The 26,310-nt window shown below is 42.4% G+C and overlaps 1 protein-coding gene across 3 annotated transcripts in view; it reads left to right on the plus strand.

Moving 5' to 3' along the window:
* The window catches only part of KCND3 (potassium voltage-gated channel subfamily D member 3), a 244,495-nt gene that overhangs the window by 182,371 nt on the left and 35,814 nt on the right, over positions 1 to 26,310 (plus strand). For all 3 annotated transcript variants that reach the window (XM_038380133.2, XM_038380139.2, XM_038380134.2), the window contains exon 3: positions 9,984 to 10,146. In XM_038380133.2, coding sequence (XP_038236061.1) covers positions 9,984 to 10,146 — 163 coding nt within the window. The remainder of the gene's footprint in view (positions 1 to 9,983; positions 10,147 to 26,310) is intronic.

The following is a 26,310-nucleotide window of genomic DNA, read 5'->3' on the forward strand; positions in this document are numbered from 1 at the left end:
AGCTACCCAAAGTGAACTCGCAAAGGCTCTGCATTGTCAATTGGAATGAATCAACTTGTTCCATGCTTACAGACTGCTCATAAACTGATGCCAAAAGGTAGGAGTAGGTGACAGTAATATTAGACACTTTTTAATTATATAGCATGTGTTCCTTTAGTCTTGGTTTCCAAAGTTTTAATTGAACAGGCAGAGGCATAAGCGTTACGTAATACAGAATTCTCCTTGATGAAGGAGAGAAGAGGCCATAAAGGTTAAAGCAAATGCACTAGGAAGTTTCTGTACCTGTCTACCTTGGGCTATGAAGCTGCCTTTGTCAGCAGCTACAAAGCTTTGAAACCAGGCTCTTTTCATGCTAGAATGTGATGCAGATTACTTGCTTGTGCAGGAGAGCAGGAGGGAGTCAAGTGCCCCCCTCCCCTACCTTACACTCCAAGGCGGGATACACAGTCCAGAAGCACAGGAGTAAGAAGAGCTACACATTTGCTTAGGGTCTGATCCAGCTGCAGTGAAGTTGATGGCACTCTTTCTACAGACTTCAGTGGGAGTGGGGTCGAGCCATTAATCCCTCCCTGGAATAGGTGGGCAGGGCAGGGATTAGGCAGCGCCTTGGTTCCACCCCCACACATAGACACACACTCTTCGTTCATTAGAGAAGCTGAGCCAATGCCAGAGAAAGAACTAGGGGGGAGAAAGGTCATTTACAGATGTTATAGGCCATGAATGCTAGGACCCTTGGAGCAAGGAGGAAGCAGGGGAGGGTCTGTGATAGAGAGCAGTGTCTCTGAGTCACACTGACTCTATTCTAATTGCTGTAGGTTCTTATACTGCGCTCATCACTCTAGTATTGTTGCTAATCGTATTGGGAGAGTGACAGATCGACACACCATAGCCCTCTGCCAACATGGTTGTGTTAGTAACACAACACGAACACCAAGTGAAGGTTGTCAAGTGCCAGCTGCAGTTGTTTGCCGGTTGCATCTCAGACTTCCATCAAGCCATTCCTGAACATAGCTTACTAGTTGGGGGGGGGGGAGGGGTGGTGTCATTTGAATGTTACTCATCACCTCTCTCTCCAATCTCCATACAGAAGAAGAGTGTCATATCTGAGTGGCCCGTCGTATCTCCGTCCTGTCTGCTCCTTGGGTGGTGCAGTTTATGCTTGGAGCTGTGCCTAAAGTCACAACATAGTCCCCAGTTCTCCCTTTATTTTGCACCTCTAGCTCAAGGTACAGCTTTGCAGCATAAGCATGAAAAGACAGATACAAAAATGCTCTGGCACCAGGTTAGCATTCTTGACACACTGACTAGCAGGCAAGAAAAGATACTGAAATCAAAACTTTCAAAGTATCTGCTTTGCAGGGACCTAGGTAAAATCCGAAACAGCCATGGTGGGCTAGTGTGCAGTGAGATTACACCGCTTCCTTAAAGAGAGACAAGTCCAGCTTGCTTTTCAAGTTACAGCACAACATCTTAACTGTCATGACCATACAGTATTTAGACAGAGTTATATTGCGAGTTATCACAGGAGATCCCGACTCACTTCCCTCGTTTCCCGAGAAGCAACAAGACAACAATATGTTGCAATATCTCTTGTGGCTTCCTTGATAGCCCACAAATTAACCCATGTCACCAGCAGTCTGGAAGTAAGCATGTGGCTTTGCCATTCAGAGCAGGGCTGAAGAGTGTTTATTCATTGTTCTCTATTCTGAAAATAAGGGAGCAGCAGCGAGTGTTCCTCATTTGAAAATGCTACGTTTATGGCCCTCTGGTAATGCGAAATAAACAAACAACTGCATTGTTGATAGTAAATTGATTGTGACAGGTGAAAAAATATGAGGGATTTTGGAGTTTTTTTGTGAGGGTTTTTTGTTTTTGGTAGGTGCAGCTGCTTTACAGATGCCAGCTCCCAAAAACGTCAGGTCATCTGTATTGCAAATCCTGTTGGGAAATGAAAGTTTACAGGTCTCTGGCATAACCTGCAACAAGTTTTCTTCTCTGTATTCCGGACTGCACCGTACACAATCAAAGGGAAATCATATTGAAGTTCATACAGTTACTTGTTTTTTGAAGAGTTAGTGCAGACAAGGGCAACACCCAGGGACCAAAACCACATCATTTTTATCTCAGCTTATATATAGGAAACAGTGCCTCAAATAGTATGCAAAGTTATTAAGCTATGTCATTTTTATTATGATTATTGCATGTCATATCTTATAGGCAGACCATCCTGTACTAAGATCCATGGCAAGCCTTATAAATTAGGGACTGGGACCCTACTACAAAATGGGTAGGCCCTGTTATGATACAGTAAGGATCACTCTTCCCACTGAGTCAATACTAAACCACAGTATGAGCTTTACTCAAAATCAGCAGTAAGCCCCAGTGCAGTGTACGAAGCTGGAGGTGCCATAATTCAATCAGGGTATAAAACCAAAGATGTGGCCTTTTGTGGTCATTGAAGATCCCATGAAGCAAATACTCACCAACAACCACACACCACACAACAGAACCATTAACCCAGGAACCTATCCTTGCAACAAAGCCCATTGCCTACTCTGTCCACATATCTATTCAGGGGACACCATCATAGGGCCTAATCACATCAGCCACACTATCAGAGGCTCGTTCACCTGCACATCTACCGATGTGATATATGCCATCATGTGCCAGCAATGCCCCTCTGCCATGTACATTGGTCAAACTGGACAGTCTCTACATAAAAGAATGAATGGACACAAATCAGACGTCAAGAATTATAACATTCAAAAACCAGTTGGAGAACACTTCAATCTCTCGATTACAGACCTAAGAGTGGCTATCCTTCAACAAAAAAGCTTCAAAAACAGACTCCAAGGAGAGACTGCTGAATTGGAATTAATTTGCAAACTGGATACAATTAACTTAGGCTTGAATAGAGACTGGGAGTGGATGGATCATTACACAAAGTAAAACTATTTCCCCATGTTATTTCCCCCCCACCCCACCCCCCCACTGTTCCTCAGACATTCTTGTTAACTGCTGGAAATGGCCCACCTTGATTATCACCACAAAAGGTTTTCCTCCTTCCCCCCCACCTCCTGCTGGTAATAGCTCATCTTAAGTGATCACTCTCCTTACAGTGTGTATGATAAAAACAATTGTTTCATGTTCTCTGTGTGTGTATATAAATCTCCCCACTGTATTTTCCACTGAATGCATCCGATGAAGTGAGCTGTAGCTCACGAAAGCTTATGCTCAGATAAATTTGTTAGTCTCTAAGGTGCCACAAGTCCTCCTTTTCTTTTTGCGAATACAAACTAACACGGCTGCTACTCTGAAACCTGAAGATCCCATGGTGATCTTTTCTACAAGAGATAAGGCTGTTAACTCGAGTGTCTGGCTGTGTTCCAGCTCAAGTAACTACATTTTACCTCCTGAAATTTCCCCATCTCATTCAGAGATGGTATTCCTCTCTTCTTCCTGTCCTACACTGCTGCGGTGAAGTTTGGAACACCTGCTGCATTCCAGAGGCATACACATGGGTGAAAGAAACAACCTCAGTAGATTCCTTATTTACCTCTCAGAGGTTTGTGATGCTTATTTGTGGTACAGCCCACACCATTTAGAAACTGTTCAGTAGCTAGACACAGTCAGTTTCCAGCGCTCTCAGTCTGGCAGCTTTCACAAACACTAGATGTGCTTTAAACAAGAATAATAGGCAAGTATTGAAAGATGTTATTGCATCACTACTATTCGGCCATTGTTCTTAACCCTGCATTGTCTTCACATGTTTTGGTTGCATCTATTAGAAATTTTAGTTGCTATGATAGTTCTAAGCTCTCCCTCAGTAATTCAAAATCAGCTCTGGCAGCTCGCACTTCCTTACAGCATTCTAAAAAAGAAAAGGAGTACTTGTGGCACCTTAGAGACTAACAAATATATTTGAGCATAAGCTTTCATGAGCTACAGCTCACTTAGCTTACGAAAGCTTATGCTCAAATAAATTTGTTAGTCTCTAAGGTGCCACAAGTATTCCTTTTCTTTTTTGCGAATGCAGACTAACACGGCTGCTACTCTGAAACCTGTTATAGCATTCTGAAACCTTGTGACATGCAGAGCACCTGCTGCAGCATAACCTAATGGTTAAACACTGGCTCACCACTGGTTATCCTCTGGAACAGGGTGAGCATTTCATAGCTGCACGCTGAGTCCTCCTTAGCCTCCATAGCCTAACTTCCTCAGAGAAGCAGAAATTATACCAGATGCACAATGTCTTGCCTTGCTGTAGTCATGCCTCCAAAAGTTACAAGTGCTCTGTCTTTAAAATATGCTCTACATCACTGCCCCAACCAGGAATGTTTGACAGCAGCTCCATATGTGAGCCCAGAGATGCTTGATTTATTCCAAATGATGCTGCTTAAATTCACTGTGGAGGGGTTGGCACAGCAGTAACAAAACAACACAAAAGGAAAACTTCTCCTTTGGCTGCAGTGGGAGGATGTTGTGTAATGAATCACGCACTTGGATACTGTGTATATATGCTAACACAGGGAGATTCAGCTAGAAGTGATTTAGATCATACAGCAATTCCACCCATTTCCTGGAAGCGCTCCTTGTTTCAGCGTCACAGAACTGCTCTGTCTCCAGAATTAATTAATGAATTAAATGTAGGTGTGGGTTTGAACATTGTTGCAACAATGCATGATCTTGTCTTTGTTCCCAGACACACGTAGTCAATAGAAACACAGCAGTTATAGTCCCAGAGAAAAGTTACCCTGTATTTGCTAGATTAAATCACTCTGCAGAGCATATATCCAGCAGGGCACAAAGGCCATGTTATGCATCCCATTGATATGAAAATGGATGGATAGCTGGGTGGATACCCAGGTCTTTTAACGAATGGATAAACTTTTCTTTGACAATGAGCAGCCTAGAAATGGTTCAAGTTCTTTTTGTTACTTTGTTGGTTTTTATTCAGTTCAATGCAGAGTTAGCAAATAAAATCCCAGCTTCTCCTCTTTCTTTCTTTCTTTCTTTCTTTCTTTCTTTCTTTCTTTCTTTCTTTCTTTTTCTTTCTTTCTTTCTTTCTTTCTTTTGTTTTTTGAACTTATATTGTATTGATTAAAATCCCCCCAAATAAGGGAAGAGCAGGGGAAAAAGTTAGAAGAGCAGAGAGGTAAGGGAATAGGAAGGGAGAGAAAGGAAAGGTGATAGAGAGGGAAAAGGAGAGCAACATCTTGAGTTACCTGGGACTTCTTCAGTTATCAGCATCACTTTATATTTTAAGACACCAGATCCCAATAACTTCTCTATATTTGCATGGAAAGTGCCATGGAAACTCAGAGGGCTGAATTCAACAAAATTCTGTGCCCCGATAATTCTGCTGTGTCACTGCACACAGGCGTCAGCACTGGAGAGACCTATTAAGTCTCATTCCAGCCCAGCCTACTCGAGCCAGTGCAGAATTGCTCCTTACCGTATATTTCCCAGTGTTTGCCCAAGTCAAGGTAAGAATATCTTAAGCAAGCTTCCTCTCCACACACTATGCTTGTCTGACCCTTTTGTAGCGCTTCCTTTGAAGTCCTGAGTAACAGGGCAGCTCGCAATCGGTCCGTACGAACATACTAAACCGAATTCATGAAAATGGAGTGTGTGCCAGACAGTAATTACACCTTCTGCAGATGCACGGCAGGCTGTCTCTATGCCGCAGGTCAGCAGGGTCGAGTTTGAGGCATATGATTAATTTGCAGTTCTACTGCATCCAGGGGCAGCAGGGGAAAAGGGAAAAAAAAGAATCTTGACAGTATCCAACGAGGCAGAAGAGGTTATTGCTTAACAAGAGCCTTTAAACTATCTTTGTGTAAGGCAGTGTCTAAAAAGTTAATAGACAAAGAATGATTTATTGATTAGAGGCATCGCATGGGGCTTTAGCACACTGACTGCAGGTGAATCCAGAAAAGGGGCTCTGCATGGTTCAGTTAAACTTCAGCCAGTCGTGCGAGGCAATTACAGAAAATTCAGAAAACTGAACATGCTACAGAGATGTGGAAGGCTGCTGTCACTTGGCCCTTTATGCCTTAAATAGAGCCTTTTGCTGGAGACAAAGGAATGCAGTAGCCCAGAGAAGATCCTGTCATGATTTTTTATGTCAGATATTGGGCCAAATAGCCTATGCACCTTTCAGCATGGAAAGAAAGCACACAAGGGACCCTCAAGCACAATTGTGGATACACTGTGTGTAATGGACTGGAATAGCAAGTCACGTCTGTGTTCCACCAAGCACTCCGCATTCCACCCAGAGTCCCCCCCACTGCCAGATTGGCGCATGGACCAGCAAACACCAAAAGAGATGTAATAAGCGAAGCACAAGAGAGCAGCCAAAGGAGAGCAAGTTTTAAAAAACAACAAGATGGGCTTGGGGCTAGGAGCACTGAGCTCTCAGCACTTTGCAGGGTTGGGCCCCATAAGAGAACTCAAATTTCTGTCATGTTACTGTGCCTGGTCAGATATTTTTCCACTTATACATCAGCACAGGGGCGCAGATAGTGATGCTGTAAAGTGCGTGAATGGCCACCCTCCAGGTGTAACCCCACGTGGGGAAAAGCTCAAGTTTATTATATTTGGATAGGATGGTCCTGGGCTGAAGGTGCTGGATCGGGACTCAGGAGAGCAGGGTTCATTTCCCATCTCTGCCATAGGCCCTTGGCAGGTCACCTCTCTGTGCCACATCTGCAAAACAGTCCTCCCTTTCTGCCACTCCTTGTCTCCTTGCCTTGTTAATTTCTATTGTGAGCTTTCAGGGCAGGAACCAACTCTTCCCACTTGTGGAGCCCTGATCTCAGTCAGGGCCTCTTTATGGTACCCTAATGCTAATAAGAAGCCACTGCTGGTGACCACAGTCAGCAAACAGCTTATCTTCCTCAATGAAGGAAGATGCTAATCCAAGCCTGAATCATGACTGTGTGCATTTTTTTTAAGAGATTGCCTCCTAGTGTCCAAATTTTGATACACCTTTGTTAGCAACTGTGTCACACTACATCTCACAGTACACACACTTCTTATTGTCATTTACATTGCAGTAGCAACCAGAGGCCAACCTACCAGGGCCCCAATGTGCTAGGTACTGTACAGACATGCAGGAAATGGCAGTCCCTGTCCCAGTGAGGTTATACTCTAAATGACAAGACGGACAAAGTCGTAGGGACAAACAAGCGGTCTAGGGAATGGGGGTAGGGGTGTCACAACAGGATGCATGCAAATCTTAGCCAGTCAGGAGGAGCCATCAGAACTGACCACTTCCTTAGTGCATTCCAAAGTTATAGAAGCAGAGCTGCTTGGGAATTGTCCATCACACACATTTCAGTTTGGGATGCTGAAAACAAAACATTCCAACATTTCCAAATCAACATTTTTGGGACCTTTTCATTCTTCAAAAAATGTCAATAATTTCAGCTTTCCATCCCAGTTCAGGATGAAAAATATGTTCAAATATTGGAATGTCCCACCAGATAGAATTTCTGTTATGGCTCTGCTCTGCATAGGAAGTTTTACCCATCAAAGCTCATGGATGGCGGAAGCAGGCAGGCAGATTTGCCAGCCAGCAAATGGTAAAAAGGTAAAGCCCAGAAGTCAGTCTGAGCCCCTGTCCTCAGGGTTCACGGCATTAAAACTAAAAGATCCAAAACATGAGCAACATGACTCAAAACACCAGGTCACAGCAGCCAGAGACCTTTCTTTCCAGTTTTCAGTAAGCAGAGCAGAGATGGAACACACCCTTCTCCTGGCCCCCTTTTCTACATTTCCCCCTGCCTATCACAACCCCGCCCTAGATGAGCCAAGAATTAGGCAGGGAGCCCGGGAATCCTTTACATGCTGAACACAAGCAGAGCCTTTCCACCTTGTCCCAATGGAGCTGTGCTCCTAAGGCACATAGGAGCTTTTGAAAATTCCACTTCTTGTGCCCAAAAGGTTTGTAATCTGGGTTCTCATTTCCAATACACATTTAAACAAGTTACAGTAATGCCTGAGTGCCTTAATAATGTCTGCTCTATTTTTTGTTTGTTTTTGTTTTTCCTTCCTCCAGCTTATAGGCATTTGTATTTGCTCTGATGGTAACATACACAATGAATGCTTTAACAAGGCAACTCATATGTGCCAATAAGTTCAGTTGATAACTGACTTAATCATGTTCCTATTACACCACATGGGTGCTAACTACAATGCAACTTTTACTGGCTGCTCTGAAGACACTGTAATTCATTTCTCCAGGTGTGAGTTTGACTTGTCTGACAGTCATTTGCAGAAGAGAGCGCTGAAATCACTTCTAGAGGCAAGTGATCATTAACACCCTTCTCCGGCCATGGTCACCTCCGCATCTGTTGAGAGCAGGGCGGTTGCTTTAGCATTGCCAGTAGCTGGCACGCCATTAGAATTCCAAATTCTGATAAGTTTTGCTGTGATATGGAGGAATCATGAGTGATGGAGCAGTCAGCTGGAATTAAAAGGGCCAATCATTTGTGATGCAATATGGGGATTGTGTCAGACTAAACCGTAAATTCAAAATCCCAATTACCTTCGCTACAGTGCTTTGCCTTCACTATAATATGGCAGTCAGTGAGCTAGAGCAGCCAATCACCTGTCGGAGTCCAGAGCAGTTACAGGAGTTTGTTCCCTTAGGGAATAACAGCCATGCTGCTTCTTATTGCACTAGTGAGTAACCACAAGTCAAAGCATTGAGGGTTTCTCCACAGAAAGATAGTGCTGGGTTTAGGTATCAAATACAGCAGAAAGCTTTTACAATATGCAAAATAAAAACACAAACCAGCAGTAAAGTAGCACTTTACTCTGCGGTAGTTTTTGTCGTGTGAAATCTAAAGAAGTTAAATCAACATGATTTTCAATTGGTATAAAAATTAAGGAGATTCTTTTATCTCTGCTTATATCAGCATTATTCCAAATGCAAAATAAAATTGTTAATGAAGAGAGAGTTGTGCAGAACTTAGGTTGGAGTTTTCTGAGATTTGTTTCAATATTTTTTGTTTTCCAGTTGGGTTCACGTGCCTGAAATTCTCATTGAGTTTGGGGTTTAAATAAATCAAAAATTTCTGAATATATGTGAAACCAGAAGTGTCCATTGGGATTTTATGTAAATATATAAATCAACCTAAGTTTTCCTTATTAATCCTTAGTGAATCCTTCAATGAACACAAACTCAGTTTTGAGTTTGTAAGATAAACCCAGCAGCAGACCTGGCTTTGGGTTTCAGTCATTTTGCAGAGTTCTAAATCATAGCTTTTCTGACATTTATTGGAGTCAAAGGGCCTAATTCTCTTCTGACCTACCGTGGGGTAAATCAGGGGTAACTCCACAGACATCAGTAGCATAACACTAGTGTAAAAGATGTGGTAAATCAGGTCCCTCCATTACATGTGATTTGCTACACAGATTCAGATCACTGGTCCATCCTGGCCAACATCCTGCCTTCAGCCATGGCCAAAACCTGTACTTCAGACAAACATGAATAGCAAAATCCAAACTATAATGCAGCTAGCCAATAGCATAATGCTGCACATTGTGAGGAAACGCCTTCCTGATCTCTGTAGTGATCATCTTATGCATATACCATGACATGAGATGGCCACTCTCTTTAGTTGTGGACCTAAAATGAACCAGTCCTTTTGAAAACTCCAGTTACAGTTTCTGACTATATATTCACTGGGGACCAAGAGGAGGCTGTTCTAAGTTTTTGGTAAGGCTCCTGTTCAAGGCCTGACTTTGGCTATTATCAAGACACTCTCTTTGAATCCAACGATATTTTTCCCATGGAGGTAGTATTAGGATTGTTTGCGATGAAATGCACCAATGCACTATTGTTGGCTATTAGACTTTACTGTCCAACTTGACCTTTCAGTTTATCTGCATGCTCAGTGAAATTACACAGACTCTTGGCATGGCTGGCTTTGTCTAAAGCAGCGGGCCCTCTTTTTGTCTTTGTTTCCCTTTAGTTATGGTGACATGGTGCCCAAGACGATTGCTGGAAAGATATTTGGCTCCATTTGCTCGCTGAGTGGAGTGCTGGTCATTGCTCTGCCTGTCCCAGTTATTGTTTCCAATTTCAGCCGAATTTATCATCAGAATCAGAGAGCTGACAAGCGAAGAGCACAAAAGGTAAGTCCCATTTATCCCAGACAGCACCTTCCACTGACAGACTGCAGAGTTTACAGTCACACCGCATTAATGGTGACACTGCTTTACTGGTAGTATCACTAGCAACACAGACGCAACATGGGCATTTTATCATGATGGGAGTTGCTATCATGAAGGGAAGAATAAAAGATATACACAAATCACAGGGCTAGGTCACCTAGACCATTCCCCCACAGGGGAAGGATTGTTCGTTATGATATTGTAACGAACATGGTCACATTGGTATTTAACTGTTGTCCCTGTGTCACACAGCATGGCCATTGGGAACTTTATGGGAAAAGCAGGGATAGAATTCATAGCCTTCTGCTCCAAAAGCCCAACTTGCTACACTTAAGCTAATGGCAAATCTCAAAATCATTGTGCATAAGTCATGTGAGACACAACTGCCACTTCTGTTTGTATCTAGTAAGGGCAGTGGTACACCCACACACCTTACCTACATCTATGCACATGTGCATTCACTTACACCTACACAAACACACTCATCTGCCCACATCTATATACACACAATCTAGTTCACTACAATGTATTTTCATCGAATCTTGTTTTAAATGTATGAAGCAGTGGGGTTTCCATTGCTGCCCTTTATTACACACCAGCCTGGTTCCACTGTGATAAAAAATGTACATCCTTATTTTTTATCTTTATCAGGAGTTATTCACCCTTTTGGCAGTGCGGTCCCTTTGTAGTCTCATGTCTGAGCTTTTTAAAAAAAAAAAAAAAAAAAAAAAAGCTACTGCATGTAATACATAATTAAATGCTGACCATAACTATCAGCTCCTGGGAATTTCTGGGGTTTACTAGTGATATACTAATACATTCAGTGCAAAAATATAACACATATATTGCATTCTTCATTTTGGACCTGCCAACTTATACGAGAGCCAGGATTGTAGAATCAGATTCTTATAGCTCTTAGAGACTAAGGCCCAGTCTACACTTAAAATTTAGGTCGACCTAGCTATGTCGCTCAGAGATATGAAAAATTCACACCTGAGAGATGTGGTTAACCCAACTTAAGTCCCAGTTTAGACTCTGTTAGGTGGATGGAGGAATTCTTCTGTCAACCTTGCTACTGCCTCTCAAGGGGATGGCTTACCTACAGCAATGGAAAACCCTTTCCAACACTATAGTAAGTGTCTACACTACAGCTGTGTAGTTGCGGCACTGTAGCATTTGTAGTGTAGATTTAGCCTAAATATTTCTTTTCTTCTGTGCAATGTTGTCTGCCAAGAATCCAGTGCTTAGGGGACTTGATGGAAGGTAGAAGAAAGATGTGTTATTTCTGCTCCAGGCAGGTATCTAAGATGTATCTCCATCTTGCATCACAGGGGGCAGAGATGGGATCGGCAAATTTACAAATGTTGGCATTCTGGACCTATAGGACAGCAACAAGTGGACAGCTACCGTGCAGAAATGAAATGCATCTGCCATGTATTAGCTCTGGGTGTTGTATCTACATTCAAAATGGATTTGACAGTGTATATATATATCCTTTAAAATTTTATAAAAATTCTCCATTTTACCAGCTATTTGAAATATAAAGTGTAACACAATGTAATTTAGATGAAAAACATAATATAAATATGAAATATATATAAATACACACACACACACACCTGCCCATTTGGTAAAAAGTGCCATCCACACACCTGTTTCACATGGCATTAGCCATCATGTGACTGGTATGAGTGTCTAGTAATTCACATAGGACCCGGTCTTGCAATGTGATCTGACTTCAGTGGGACTGCATGTGGGCATAGGGCTCACAGAAGCAGATCCCTTTGGGTTTAAATTTTAATGCTAAGTAACTTATACAGCAGACCCTCCCTGTATTTCTATACATTTCCAGTGTTGTAGCTGTGCTGGTCCCAGAACATTAGAGAGACGAGGTGGGTTAGTGATACCTTTTATTGGACCAACTTCTGTTGGTGAAAGAGACACGCTTTTGAGCTTACATAGATCTGAAGAAGAGCTCTGTGTAAGCTTGAAAGCTTGTCTCTTTCACCAACAGAAGTTGGCCCAATAAAAGGTATTACCTCACCTACCTTGTCTCTGTATATCTGTACTACATTCCTGCCATATAAATACCACAAATGGATAAACTGGTAGATTAGTTTGATTAGATTAGATTAGATTAGATTAGATTAGATTAGATTAGAAAAGCTTTAATGTATACTAGTTTGGTGAGTATTTATATATATCCCGCTCCTCCAAGCACATCAATGATTTGGTGACATAGGCTCTGATCTGACATCTCTGAAATCAGTGTACAGATTCTCAGCTGGTGTAAAGCAGCGTAGCTCCAGTGACTCCATCAGTGCACACCAGCTGAGAATCTGTTTCCGTGTGGATTTTGATTAGAGACAGTAGTATCGGGCCCAGACTTGAGAAGCCTCTAGGTATACTGAGCTTTGGCTTCTTGGCTTTATGTTGTGGTGCAACCTGGAAGATAGAAAATCAAGTATCTACAGACTGAAAATCGAACTGGAATTGGAATCCAGAATTCCAGTACAGCCACCTGGTTGGACACGAGGTTATATTTCCAGACAGCAAAAGTCTAGCCTCTGCTGGTTCATCTTTGCAACTTCTAAATTGCTATGTATTGTATTTATTAAGGAAGGGTTGAAGCAAGCAAGGTTTGCATAAGTCTGCATAAATTCTCAGCTACCACACCACTCTAAGGCTTTGTCTTCACTGGGACTTCATCGGCAAAACTTTTGTTGTTCAGGAGTATGAAAAAAACACACACACCCTCGAACGACAAAAGTTTTGCTGACAAAAAGCACTGGTGTGAACAGGGCTTTGTCAGCAGAAGAGCTCTCCTGACGACAAAACTGCCACTGCTGCTTGTGGCTGGAAGCAGCTACACTTTGCGCCTTATAGTGGCACGGCTGTAGCGGCACAGCTGTGTTACTAAAAGGTGCGTAGTGTAGACAGAGCCTGAACTGCCTTATGCATATACTCCAGTTACCATTTTGAGAAGTGAGCATCTGCCTGTTCATGAACTCCTCACCCATCTACCTGCAGCTTGTCGATCAATTAAGTTAGACTACGTTCCAATCTTGATATTCATAGAAGGTCCTTAGAAAGGAATGAGGCCATTAATCTGAAAGTGGATTTCATCATTGTTATCTGTGAAGGCTGAGATCACTGCACTGTTCCAGTGCTGCTTCCTTATAGCCCCCTGTTAAATCTTGTGACATTTAGTCAGATGTAAAATCAAGCTGCTCACCTATCTACGTACCAGTGAAAAAGACCTGAGTGCTGTAGGTAGCAGAGGCGCATGTGCCCCTTACAACGAATGAATGTTGTTATGGATACAGAGCCAGCCTCACACAAGTTTATATTTAATAGTGGAATAATTTTACTATCAAACCAGGAAGAGTGCAAGAATTTTCAAAGGAGATACAAATGACACCAAAAACAAAGAGACACCACTAGGTAGCTTCAAACCCCAGAGATTGCTATATAGTAACCGGATGGGTCTGTAATATAGCAGAGGGGATGCAGTAATGTCTCTGCTCTGGAGCTGAGCATGACCGGAACAGCTCAGGAAACAACACAACCGAGGGGAGAGAAGAGCCAATGACATCTATCTCATCGATGCACACAGTCTATTCCAGCAGGCATAATGTTTAGGGCATTCTCAAGGCCTTTCAGTGTGTGGACCACATTTATCATAGAATTGAGCCTGGATCTTCACTTGCTTCCACTGGTGTAAATCAGGAGTGTATCTACTGAAAGTCCATGGAGTAATGCTGGTGTAAAACTAGTAGGAGTGAGTGAAGAATCAATCCCTTTGTCTCCTGGGCACCTCTCAACCCATTCACAATTGCTTACCATTACTCTTCCCAGTGAGTGTGAAGTGCTACCATTCTGAGCAGAGGTGTTTTACACCTCACCTTTCCATCTACTTTACACAGGAGTAATGATTACACTCAGAGCCAGGCAGGGGAGACCTATGCCTGGTAGGTTGTAAGGATATAGTAACCAAGACAGAGTATTTACATTCAGTGTATGTCTACTCTACAGGTGCCACTGCTGTAGCATTGTAGTATCAACACTTACCAGACTGATGGCAGAGGTTTTTCCGTTGCTGTAGTAAACCCACCTTTCCAAGAGGCGGAAGCTGGGTTGATGGAAGAATTCTTTTGTTGACGTAGTTGTGTTTACAGTGGGGTTAGGTCAACCTCAAGTATCTGACACTGCAAAGGTCCAGCTGAATCTTGTTGCCAAGTAGGAATGTTAAATAATGTTCCCTGCGGCAAATCTGAAAATAAAATAAAAACTGGTGATGGGGCTGACTACTCTTTTTTATGCTCTAGAGACAAATATTCAGTAATTGCCTTTCTTCTAACTAGCTTAAAAAGCACCTAGGCACTGCCTTGTCTTTTACAGAAGAGACTGAAGCAAAGCTATTAAGTACTAAAGTGTCTGTTGATAAGTCCAAGTGACAGCCATTACAACAAGAGCTGTAATGAGTTGAATTTCTCCTTCAATAATGAACAAAGAGCAATATATTAAATACAAGTTTTATAAACACACATGGAAATGAATAAAATCAAGACTGAGCTGTAGGAGAAATAAACAAAACATGCATATGCTCCAGCATCTCACTTGCAATCAGAAATGACTGTAGAAAATAATTTGATTTTGAACAGAGTTTGCGATAGACAAGGAATCCCAAAGTAATTTAGAAAGCACTGATACTAGTAAGGATGGAATATGAGGCTAAGTCTGGACTTTTCAAAGCCTCCTAAGGGATTTGGGTGCCCAGCTCCCATGGGATTAGGGAATTAGGTGCCTTTTGAAAATCACAGTCTTAAACCTCTTTGAAAATCACAGTCTAAATTCCTATCCTCTGCTCTGGATGAGCATTGAAGCATATTGTGGAGTCATGGATGAAAAGCTCCCTTCTCTAAGATCTCCCAGAGTTCCAGCTGGCCAGACTGTCTCAGGGCTCACTCGCTGTCCACCTTCTCTTACAAGCAAAGTGTGTATCATGATCTTGCAAAACTGCCTCCTACGTTGAAATCCTCTCAGCACAGAGCAGATGCAGTCTCTAGCTCTGTCAATCCTCCAGCTTTCTCCAGCAGTAAAATCCCCTTTTAAAATTCAACACAAAATCCCCTTCACTGAACAACTGCATCCCAAATAGCACTCTCCATCAGAATCCCAAGTCAGAAGAATGCATTTCAACAGGTAATGACCAGGACCATATTACAAGCATTATAACTGAATATCATACAGCCCCAATGCTACGTGCTAATGGAAAATTTAACTATGGTTCCCTGGAGGACAGATCCACAATCCAGCCCATCTGCGTGTAGAGACTTCTATTTCAGACCTTGGAATCGTAACATAAAGAACAACAAAACCATGTCCAATTAACAATTAATTTCCCAGAACTGTGAATTTACAGGTCACTCAAATACCTTTTAAGCAACTAAAAAACACAATCCATTCATCGCTAAACAGCAACATCTATAACAGATTCAAATTTCTAATTTAAAAAAGAAAACATCCCCACATTGCCTTCATTTACAATATCATTTGTGACTAAAAAAAATTGTAAAGAGAAATATGCCTTTGTAAATGTTGTTTTGGACAAATACTGTACAATATTCTGTTATTATGGCAGCCTCTCTGAGCTCACTTATTTTACTGAAACTAACACAGCGGGCCCTAACTGAGACTGGGGCCCCATTATGTACATTTAGTGAGAGATAGTTACTACACTGAAGAACTTACTATTTAAACAGATGACTCACCCATGGTTACACAAGACACCTATAGTGGAACCAAGAATTGAATACAGATCTCCTGGGTTCTAGGTCCATGCCATAACCACAAACCTATCCTCACACATTGCTATGGTATCATCTCCATGCAGTCAGTATTCATATTGAAGATTTTTGCCTGGATTCATTTTTCTCCCTTTTTTTTGTTGGCTGTTGATCTGTTTTGTAAGGAGCATATATGCTGCTAACCTTCATGCTCACATGATTGATTGCTGCTCTTATCAGGTTTGCTGTATTGACACACATGGTATATAATTTTTTTCCTAGATTTGAATTTCTAATTCCCCTTGGCATTGGATAAATTGCTGGATTTGTAAAGTTTTCTCAAGTCAGAAGCATGAGTAATGCTCACATGCTGATTACTGTAAGAATACTAAAGAGAAAGAAACACACACAGCAATGAACTAATGATAGTCTCACTGGGGATTTGTCTATGGGAGTTTAGAAGCTACTATAAACATCATGTGGATTCCAGCACCATCCCCCGGAGGTTTGACTTCCATCTTCTGGAGTAGGACAAATATAAGTAATGGTTAAATTTCCCACCTAATAACAGTAATAGCTCTTTTTATCTGTAGATCTCAAAGGACTTTATGAAGGAGATAAACAGTATTACACCCATTTTACAGACAGGAAAGTAGAAGCACAGAGAGGTGAAGTGACTTGTCCAAGATCACCCAGCAGGCCACTTACAGAGCCAGGAATAGAGCACAGGTCTCCTAAATCCCTGCCGCCTGGATCACCTACCAAGCTTGTCACTTTACTGTAGTTGGTGCATATTGTGGAATGACCTGATGGGGGAGAGACAGAGCGTGTGGCACTGGGAATACATGTCTTAGCAAACACCTCTGGGGGAGGGAGCAGGGTTGAGCTGTGAAGTCAAGAGGCAGCAGGCATGCAGCAGAAGAGAGACTGAGATTGTGATGGCTTGGCAGCAAAGAAAATAAGAACCCTGGGAGCAGGGTGACGTGTCCTGAAGACAGACTGCCGGAGATACAGTCCCATCATGGTTTCAGAGTAGCAGCCGTGTTAGTCTGTATTCGCAAAAAGAAAAGGAGTACTTGTGGCACCTTAAAGACTAACAAATTTATTAGAGCATAAGCTTTCGTGAGCTACAGCTCACTTCATCGGATGCATTTGGTGGAAAAAACAGAGGAGAGATTTATATACACACACACAGAGAACATGAAACAATGGGTTTATCATACACACTGTAAGGAGAGTGATCACTTAAGATAAGCCATCACCAACAGCAGGGGGGGGAAGGAGGAAAACCTTTCATGGTGACAAGCAGGTAGGCTAATTCCAGCAGTTAACAAGAATATCAGAGGAACAGTGGGGGGTGGGGTGGGAGGGAGAAATACCATGGGGAAATAGTTTTACTTTGTGTAATGACTCATCCATTCCCAGTCTCTATTCAAGCCTAAGTTAATTGTATCCAGTTTGCAAATTAATTCCAATTCAGCAGTCTCTCGTTGGAGTCTGTTTTGAAGCTTTTTTGTTGAAGTATAGCCACTCTTAGGTCTGTGATCGAGTGACCAGAGAGATTGAAGTGTTCTCCAACTGGTTTTTGAATGTTATAATTCTTGACGTCTGATTTGTGTCCATTCATTCTTTTACGTAGAGACTGTCCAGTTTGGCCAATGTACATGGCAGAGGGGCATTGCTGGCACATGATGGCATATATCACATTGGTAGATGCGCAGGTGAACGAGCCTTTGATAGTGTGGCTGATGTGATTAGGCCCTATGATGGTATCCCCTGAATAGATATGTGGACAGAGTTGGCAACGGGCTTTGTTGCAAGGATAGGTTCCTGGGTTAGTGGTTCTGTTGTGTGGTGTGTGGTTGCTGGTGAGTATTTGCTTCAGATTGGGGGGCTGTCTGTAAGCAAGGACTGGTCTGTCTCCCAAGATCTGAGAGAGCGATGGCTCGTCCTTCAGGATAGGTTGTAGATCCTTGATGATGCGTTGGAGGGGTTTTAGTTGGGGGCTGAAGGTGATGGCTAGTGGCGTTCTGTTGTTTTCTTTGTTGGGCCTGTCCTGTAGTAGGTGACTTCTGGGTACTCTTCTGGCTCTGTCAATCTGTTTCTTCACTTCAGCAGGTGGGTACTGTAGTTGTAGGAATGCATGATAGAGATCTTGTAGGTGTTTGTCTCTGTCTGAGGGGTTGGAGCAAATGCGGTTATATCGTAGCGCTTGGCTGTAGACAATGGATCGAGTGGTATGATCTGGATGAAAGCTAGAGGCATGTAGGTAGGAATAGCGGTCAGTAGGTTTCCGATGAGTCCCATCATGGGATCTCAAGGTGTGGCAATATGGTTCCTAGCTATGATTTGGGACTGAACTCTGAGCATGAGCAGAAAGATCTGGAGATAGTAGATGGAGGAAGGAGTTCCTCTCTCTGGGCTGTGCAGATGGAAGACTCAGCCCCACTTCCCCTGCACTCACTTCATCTGAGTGTAAAATACAGACAGAAGCCCAGGGCGGAAATCTGGCTTGCTATAAAAAAATGAATTGAGTGAATCTACTTTCTGGATAAGATAACAGAATATTTAACACAATAATGAACCTTTCCCTCCCCAGACATGTGACTATCACTTTAGGAACAACTAAGCCACTGGGTGGAGTGCGGGGGGCTGGAGAGCTGTACTTTAGGAGTAATAAGACTAAATAGAACAGTTCTTCTTCAAGGTGTCTAGTCTGCATCTTCCTTTAGGGCATGCATACTAGATCCCCATAGTCTCTGGCGAGACCTCTCTGGAACATGGGCTAGTGCAAGGAAGGAAGGGTGGGGCATAGGCCTTGCCCACTGAGGGATGCAGCCAGGTAACAATTCTGATGCTTCCCTGAGTACAGGGAGTGTAAGTGTGTCTGGTATCAGAGGAGTCTTGCAAGGAGGAGCGGGATAAAGCTCCTTGCACATGTGTTAGCCCTGTGCATCACATAAGGGTTGTCATACACTCTTCCCTTTAAGGAGCAAGGTAAGCGATGGCATTTTTTGTGTGAAACACCACAAATGCATTTCTTAGGTTTCAGCCGTGCTAAATACGCGTTGGGCTCTCTCTCTCTTTTCTCCATCTGTCACCAGCATGGTAAATGTTTTGAGTGTGTCAGTTATTGTAGATGCTTTAAAAGAACTTCAGTCTATTGCAGGAAGCACAACTGTTATGGAATATAAATACATTTTAAAATCTGGAGCTAGAAATGGTTTCCTCCTGTTTTAATGAACTCTTTTAAAAGGAGTAGGCACAGCTGGAGTGCTACTGCAGTCTGGCTATTCTCAGTAGGTCAGCGGTACCAACTGACACATTTTAGGGCAGCCCTGAGGCTGCTCTAAACTACAGCACAGTTGGGACAAATGTAAAGTCAGTCTGAGAATCAGGGCACACCCCACTCTGTTGTATCCAGCATAGACAAGCCACAGCAAACATCTGAGTCATTAAACAGAAAATCTCTTGGTCAGCAGCCAGATACTCCCCCCTCCCTAGTCTCCAATTTAATATTCAGACCATGTATTTAAATTCTCTTCCAAATTTCCCCAGCCTCTGCAGTTTTGCGCAAAAGAATTTCAATTTGCAGGCTCCTAAAACTAGAGATAAATGCAGTTGAATGAATGACTTAGACTTGGGTCATCTAATGAGCAGTAATAAAGGCAGAAATAACGTGAGCATGTCATATCTGGCTGAATGTGACATTCAGATAGATGTACAGATAGGAGGATAAGAGTGAGATTAAACCTGAGTTCTCCAGCTTAATTTGAGCTTTAGGTACAGCTGCATTATTTCAGAAAGTTGAGAAATGGGAAGGCCTTCAACAGCACTTATGCTTCCCTACTTTATCATATGCTAAATCCCAGCATGTTGTTGCTGCTCAGGACGTATTGGCCTAACACGGAGATGAGTTCAAATGGCATGAGCAAATATTTGCAAATGTTTATTAAAATCCACACACGTCTTTGAAAAACAAACTGAGATAAAATTTTGCCTTAAATAGGAGACAAAAAAATACCCATTATCAGTTTAAACACCTCAAAGATAAATTGCTCTTCCCCCAAACAGTATTTCCAGAGAATTAATTACAAGGATATCTGGCAATCTGAATTCATTGTGCAGTGTTGTCAAATTCTCTCCTCTGGCATGCAGCAAAGACCGGGTCAGCCTCAGTGGGAGATGAATTGATCATTTCTGACAAGGTTCATTTGGCAAATTTGAGGGGATGGCGGGGGATGTTTATTTCTGAGTGATATTTTAAGAACAGAACTTCTTCCTGACATTGATAAAATGCTGCTTTTGAGTGAATGTCACAAACACCTTTGAGTCTGAGAACTGGAATATTTAAAAGATTCTACAATGGAGCGGCTCCCCGGCTCAGATCAGTATTAGCATCTCTCTCATGTAAGGGTTCAGTTTGTACTCCTGCTGGTATGGGCGCAGTGAGAAGAATAGACAGGTGCAAGTATCTGATCTGGGCTCTCTGGGGCAGGAAGAATGAGGATTGCAAATGTTCTAAAGCACCCTCCAGTGTAAATCAGTAGTAATTCCTCAGAGAGGTTTAAGACAAACAAAAGGAAATCCTTCTTCACACGATGCACAGTCAACCTGTGGAACTCGTCACTAGGGGATGTTGTGAAGGCCAAAACTATAACTGGGTTCAAAAAAGAACTAGGTAAGTTCATGAAGGATAGGTCCATCAGTGGCTATTAGCCATGATGGTCAGGGATGCAACCCCATGATCTGAATGTCCCTAGCCTCTGTTTGCCAGAAGGTGGGAGTAGAGGACAAGGGATGAGTCACTCGATAATTGCCCTGTTCTGTTCGTTCCCTCTGCAGCGTCTGACATTGGCCACTGTCAGAAGACAGGATGCTGGGCTAAATGAACCATTGCTCTGATCCAGTATGGTTATTCTTATGTTCTTATATTCTTAATATGAGACCCTTAAATATGCTCAAACCCCAAACAGTTTCCCTTTGGAGAGAAGAAGAGAGAAAGAACAAACTTTATGTGACAGATGTTAGTCATATTATGCAACAGATGTCATAGTGATGAGGGATGTATAGGAACCTTAATAGAACAGAGAAGATTTTTGAGTGTGGGTTTGATTCAGTTAAACTTCCAAAGGTTTGAGTGTCTTTGCAGAGTTCATGTGAATGATCCAGACATCGTGAGCCTATAAGACTGGTTGAGAATCTTGAGAGAATTATTTTTCAGAGAGAATTTAGCCTTATGGCTTCAAGGGGGAAAGCAGGCGAGACCTTATTAGCAGCAAAGCTCCTGTCTTCACACAAATGCCAAAGTGGTGACAAAAAAAGGAAGGAAGGCAGCAAAGCCCCACAGACAATATTAGATATGTTGGCCAAACTGCTCCTAAACAAAATGTTTTTCAAAGTGTTGTGGGAGGCCTCGTTTCTCCTTAATCTCCTGGGGACGTTGACATGTGTCCTTTGTGTCACTTAAATTGTCCTGCTTTAAAAATAACCAGCTCAATGCCTCATTGAGTTGGAAAGATTCTATCAAACATAGCAAACAAAGTTGGTTTGTTCTACTGGCCTTTTTTATTTACTGGGACCAAGCTCCAGAAATAACAACTACAGATCCCCTTTCCAACTGCGAAGCTGATGGGGGGAGAGGGGGTCTGGAGGAAGCTGTTTGTACCAAGTCTGATGCTGCCTGTGTGCTCACCAAGCATAAGAAAGTTCACTGTACACTAATTGGATAGATTTCAGAGTAGCAGCCGTGTTAGTCTGTATTCGTAAAAAGAAAAGGAGTACTTGTGGCACCTTAGAGACTAACAAATTTATTTGAGCACAAGCTTTCGTGAGCTACAGCTCACTTTATCGGATGCATTCCATGAAGTGAGCTGTAGCTCAGGAAAGGTTATGCTCAAATAAATTTGTTATTCTAAGATGCCACAAGTACTCCTTTTCTTTTTAATTGGATAGACACTGTGTTGAGGAAATATAGGAGGTACCTATTGCTGCAAGGTAATGGCACTGGAGGGTGTCAGTGTCAGTGAAAAGGAATAGAAGGGTTTTGTGCATTAAAGAGTTTTGAAGGGGGCTGTTTAATTATGCACACTCTTCTCTTCTCTTCTCTTCTCTTCTGAGAGCAGAGATCTCCCCAAGCTGCTGTAATTACAGTCCAACTAATTATGGCAGTACCAGGCCCCTTGGCTCCAGCATCATATCCCAGGGAGAATGAAGTGTTGGCAATAAACAGTAGCAGGAACTCTGGGCTCTGTACAATTATCTGGGTATAAACCTGGGGCTTGATACTGAGAGGTGCTGGGCACCTGCAAATCCTATTGAAGACAGCACTGCTCCAGACCAGACCCAGGCTTGGGAATTCTGCAGGCTGTCATGGATTGTGAGGTCTCCGCGATTGGGTCCTGCAGCGCTTATAACCCAATAGGGCAATGCTAGGGAGTAAGGGCTGTGCGATGGAACCCTCAATTTGTAAATTTAGGGCCATTTCTTCTCATTTCCTCTTCCCATTTATTACTGACTAGCCCTAAGCTTTCTATCTAAGTAGTTAGAGACACTTGCCATATCTGCTCTTGGTGAACCCTTCCGTAGGTTAAGCACATTCAGCCCCATCTTGTATTGCATCTGAACCACGTGTCTTGCTTTCAATAGCAAAGAGGCATTGCTAAGCTCAGCAGTTTCCTGGTCACACAATGTCAATGCCCTCATGTCTGCAATGCTAGGAGTCATGTGGTTTTCACTCAGGGTGTCGTCTTCTTCTTTTTTTTTTTTTTTTTTTTTTTAAGTTCAGTGCAGCCAGCCACAAAGAATCTAAAGGACTTTTGCCATTTGTTGGTTTATTTGTTGTTCCCTTTCAAATGGCATTGCCTTGCCAGTTACTAAACTCGTGGTGTTTTGGACCCTTGGCTAGCTGGCTTGCAGCCAGTTTTGCAAGGTGAATGTGAAACCTGGTTAATGTTTCCAGTTTTTAAACAAAGGAGACTCAACTCTGTTTTAACAAATCCACTTCAGGCCCCATTGCACATGCCTTCCTCTGGACTGCTGGCAAACAGGGCTGCCAAGGCACCACTCTCATGGTACACACCTTTGCACAGCCCAGCCAGTCTATGTGGACTCAAGAAGTGCTGGATTTTCTGGTTGGCAGGCGTACTAACCCATAAAAAAAAAATATACCATGACTTGCCCCTCCGCTCTGCAGACTTCCCACTGCAGAGGGTATGCCCCAGTCTTCACAAGAAACCTCCTTCTGGTCCCACTCCAACGTGGAAGAAAATATGGGTCTCACTCTTCAGTGCTATTACAGGTGTGTGTGAGCAGTAGGGTGGGGGGTGTAAAATCCTGCAGTACCTGTGTGATTTGCAGCATTAGTCATGCAGCCTGTATTGCCGTTGGGCTGTAGTATGGTGACCACACTCTTCTAAAGCACAGGCACTGGCAATGGCAGCCAGAAGTACTTTGGAGCAGCAAAAATGATTGAGGTGGGCAGGAATCTGAGCCAGGCGTGTCTCCGTGGCTGCTCCTCCTGAAGCTCTGCCCCTGTGCTAAAAAGGCATACTTTGGAAGTAATTCTGGATAACATTGGTGCAGCTAGAGGATTGCTGTGGACAATAAAACATGCAGAAATTCCTTTGAGTAGGGGCATGTCACTGATGTTGGCAGACATTTGCTGGCTTGCTGAATGCAGTCAAACCTCTAGAGCTGCCCCTGGCAAAGTGAGTTCTCCCATTTCTGGATGCGCCAAATCTTGGCTTCAAACCACAGATGGCAGGTGCTCAGGCTGCATCCCGGGAGGTTTTCTGGAGCCTTTCCAACACAGCAGGGGGAGAAATTTGACTGAAGGGATTGGGGGTTTTCGACACACATGCACACGATGAGGGAGAAGTGTAAATACTCAAATGCCAAAGTATTCTGTGAACAACAGTGTTAAAGGGTCTTTATGATAGAATGGTTAGATTTGCTAAGCAAGCAAAAATATTAAAACAGCTGATAATCTCAAAGTGATTAGTATGGTTTTAGTGCGGCATTTCACATGAGCTAATCTGAAATTGTCCACTTCCACCTGGGTATAAAACTTCAGCAACCAAAGAGCTTCCACAAACCTTCAACAGATCCCAGGCCTTCGGTAAATATACTTTTGAGTATTCTAGTTTAGTGTGTTCAGTATGTTTCATTTATTAGCCAGTGGCCTTTGCTTACAGCATTTTGACCCTAGAAGCTCAGAAAATGTGTTGTAGAAGTTTGAAAGCCTTCTTGTTCCATTATGAGCATCCAGCAAAGGACCAAACACCAAATGTAGATAAGGGGAAGTACTATGCAACAGGAATTCATTTTCTACAGCTGCTCTCACATAAAACTATATCCCAAAATGCTTTACAGTTCTGAACATTACATGCAACCAAAGAGTATATGGTATAAATTAGGAAAAGCAGTGGGATGGGCACATTGTCTGGCAGGTGAATTAAAGCATTCAATCATATGACTAATAAGAGAGAGAGAGGGAAATAAAGGGAAAAGGAAGAAATAATATCTTTTTAGATAGGAGTCAATGCAGTGAACAGAGATACAGGGCAGATTATTCTAGGTACCAAAAGCTACACCTCTCTGGCCACTCAGTAAAAGACTTAAGGGTGGCAATTCTGCAACAGAAAAGCTTCAAAAACAGACTCCAGTGAGAAACTGCTGAGCTTGAATTAATATGCAAACTAGATACCATTAACTTGGGTTTGAATAGAGACTGAGAGTGGCTGGGTCATTACACATATTGAATCTATTTCCCCATGTTAAGTATCCTCACACCTTCTTGTCAATTGTCTAAATGGGCCATCTTGATTATCACTACAAAAGTTTTTTTCTCCTGCTGATAACAGCTCATCTTAATTAATTAGCCTCTTACAGTTTCGCAAAAAGAAAAGGAGTACTTGTGGCACCTTAGAGACTAACAAATTTATTAGAGCATAAGCTTTCGTGAGCTACAGCTCACTTCATCGGATGCAATTGGTGGAAAAAACAGAGGAGAGATTTATATATACACACACAGAGAACATGAAGTACTCCTTTTTGCGAATACAGACTAACACGGCTGCTACTCTGAAACCTCTTACAGTTTGTATGGCAACTTCCACCTTCTCTGTATGTATATATATATATATATATATCTTCTTACTATATGTTCCATTCTATGCATCCGATGAAGTGGGCTGTAGCCCACAAAAGCTTATGCTCTAATAAATTTGTTAGTCTCTAAGGTGCCACAAGTACTCCTGTTCTTTTTGTGGATACAGACTAACACGGCTGCTACTCTGAAACCTGAGAATATTTTTGCACTGGCAGCTGTAAATCTGTGGAAAGGACGGAAGAAGTATCGACGGAAATGTTTAAAAGGGAATCAAGGCAGCACCAGGAAAAGTCAGAAATAGATATCCTTCTGACTGTTTTGTTTTTGATATTTTCTTTTTGAGAGGCACTTTAGACACAGCCTGTTCCCTGCATTACAGCCCACATCCCTGTAGGCACGGAAAATGTGACGGCAGACAGAAGAGAAGATGAAGAGTGATGATGATGAAGAGAATATTTAACACTAGATTTATAGCATCATCTTACCCCTGAGAAAGATGTCTGACACATCTGTCAATAGAGATAGCATTAGCATATGTGATTTGCTGCCAAGTGGGTTTGAAATTTTCAACGTAGTTGTCTCGTTCTTTTGGCTGACTTGGGGCAGGATGCCCTGTGAAGGTGGTCATCCTCTGGAGCATGGAAGGGAGAAGACTAAGAGAAGCTAACATTGAAACAATCTGGCTAAGCAAGGGAGGCATTATCAGAGCTCTGCTCAGATCCCCCAGGCTAGAGGACGGGGAACGGTGATTTAAGGACCATTTAAAGGAAAGAGGTAGATTGCAAAAGGGGAAGAAATAAGGTTAAAAACTAGAGCTGGTTGACATCTTTTCAACAAAAAATTGCTTTCCAGAGGAAATGAAAGTTTTTCTTGAAAATTTTCAGTTATTTTTATAAAAAAAACAAAACAAAACAAAAAAATCAGCATTTTGATTTTTTGAAATGTTTTCCTCCCTTTTTACCTCCCACCTCCTCAGTGGAGTTTAGGGAGAGTACGGGAGGGGGAACACTGAAAGTTATTGGAGGGTTTTAAAAAGTAAAACATTTTTCTGATTGCCCCCCCCATAGCAAAAAAAGTCAAATGATTCATTTCCTTTGATTTTTTTTAAACTATGTAGCCTTTTCCTGCCATCTCTAGTTCAAACTCCTGCTCTCTGTTCCCCAAACTGCATAAAACAATTATTTAGATATCCCTAACCCATCCTCTGAGGGAAGGATTCAAACA

This window comes from Dermochelys coriacea, chromosome 21 (assembly GCF_009764565.3).
Source record: "Dermochelys coriacea isolate rDerCor1 chromosome 21, rDerCor1.pri.v4, whole genome shotgun sequence".
NCBI lineage: Eukaryota > Metazoa > Chordata > Testudines > Dermochelyidae > Dermochelys > Dermochelys coriacea.